Source organism: Chlorocebus sabaeus, chromosome 5 (assembly GCF_047675955.1).
Source record: "Chlorocebus sabaeus isolate Y175 chromosome 5, mChlSab1.0.hap1, whole genome shotgun sequence".
Lineage (NCBI taxonomy): Eukaryota > Metazoa > Chordata > Mammalia > Primates > Cercopithecidae > Chlorocebus > Chlorocebus sabaeus.
The window spans coordinates 55,787,662-55,789,313 of record NC_132908.1 but is presented as its reverse complement, the minus strand read 5'-3'; the positions used below and the strand labels follow the sequence as shown (position 1 = coordinate 55,789,313).

Below are 1,652 nucleotides of genomic sequence, written 5' to 3'. Positions count from 1 at the left end.
TACAAAAATTAGCTGGGTACACAGGTGCACACCTGTACTCCTAGCTACTCAGGAGGCTGAGGCACGAGACTCATTTGAACTGGGAGGCGGAGGTTGCAGTGAGCCAAGATCGTTTCACTGCGCTCCAGCCTGGGTGACAGAGCAAGAGTTGGTCTCAAAAAAACTAAGAAAGGTAAAAAAAAATAACTTCAAAAGAAAAAAACTGGGGAATGAATGTGTCTATAGAGGCCTTTAAAAAGTTTTGAGTGGCTCACACCTATAATCCCGACATTTTAGGAGACCAAGGCGGGAGGATCACTTGAGCCCAGGAGGTCAAAGCTGCAGTGAGCCATGATCATTGCCACTGCACTCAAGTCTGGATGACAGAGTGAGATCCTGTCTCAATAAGTAAGGGCCAGGCACAGTGGCTCACAACTGTAATCCCAGCGCTTTGAGAAGCCAAGGCAGGCAGATACTTGGGGTCAGGAGTTCAAGATCAGCCTGGCCAACATGGTGTAAGCCAGTCTTTATGAAAAAATGCAAAAAAATTAGCTGGGCATAATGGTGCACACCTGTAGTCCCAGCTACTCAGGAGGCTGAGGTGGGAGAATCGCTTGAACCGGGAAGGGGATGTTGCAGTAAGCCAAGATTGTGCCACTACACTCCAGCCCGGGGCAACAGAGTGAGACTCTGTCTCAAAAACAATAAGTAAGTAAAAGTTTGTCATGCTTCTGGAAAATTAGAAAACCATGAACAGGTACAGGCTGTGCACATGTCCAGGTAAGATCTAAGAACATCCTAATCTCTCACTTCTGACTGGCCTTGAGGCTCTGTGCAAACAGTAAGTGAAGTCCAGGACAGAGGGGTAAACTGCCAACCAGAGAATTAAACAGACTTTCAGTAAAGGCTGGGATACTTACTGGTTCAAGGCATTTAAGGAAATCTATCAAACTAACTAAACTAACTCAGAGGAGACTTCAGTGACCACACACAACGAAGAATAAAGACTTTACAGAATTAGTCCAGGAAGGTCACTAAACAAAAGGTAGCAGCAACAAACTCCAATTTTTGGATATCCATATTATATTATTTTTCAATGTCTAGTCTTCAAAAACTTTATGAAAAATGTAAAGAAGTCTTTCCCTGCCGCCGCGGAGTCGCGCGGAGGCTGAGGCTTGGGTGTGTTCAAGATTTCGCTTCACCTGTAACCCACCGCCATGGCCGAGGAAGGCATTGCTGCTGGAGGTGTAATGGACGTTAATACTGCTTTACAAGAGGTGCTGAAGACCGCCCTCATCCACAATGGCCTAGCACGTGGAATTCGCGAAGCTGCCAAAGCCTTAGACAAGCGCCAAGCCCATCTTTGTGTGCTTGCATCCAACTGTGATGAGCCTATGTATGTCAAGTTGGTGGAGGCCCTTTGTGCTGAACATCAGATCAACCTAATTAAGGTTGATGACAACAAGAAACTAGGAGAATGGGTAGGCCTCTGTAAAATTGACAGAGAGGGGAAGCCCCGTAAAGTGGTTGGTTGCAGTTGTGTAGTAGTTAAGGACTATGGAAAGGAGTCTCAGGCCAAGGATGTTATCGAAGAGTACTTCAAATGCAAGAAATGAATAAATCTTTGGCTCACAAAAAAAAAAAAAAAAAAAAAAGTAAAGAAATGGGAAAGT

At 45.0% G+C, this 1,652-nt stretch overlaps 1 protein-coding gene across 1 annotated transcript; it reads left to right on the top strand.

Annotated features, from left to right (window-relative positions):
- Positions 1-1,132: 1,132 nt before the first annotated feature.
- Positions 1,133-1,652, top strand: LOC140711685 (small ribosomal subunit protein eS12-like). The gene has a single exon (XM_073015427.1). It carries the CDS (start codon positions 1,197-1,199, stop codon positions 1,593-1,595), a length of 399 nt encoding a protein of 132 aa, XP_072871528.1. The 5' UTR covers positions 1,133-1,196; the 3' UTR covers positions 1,596-1,652.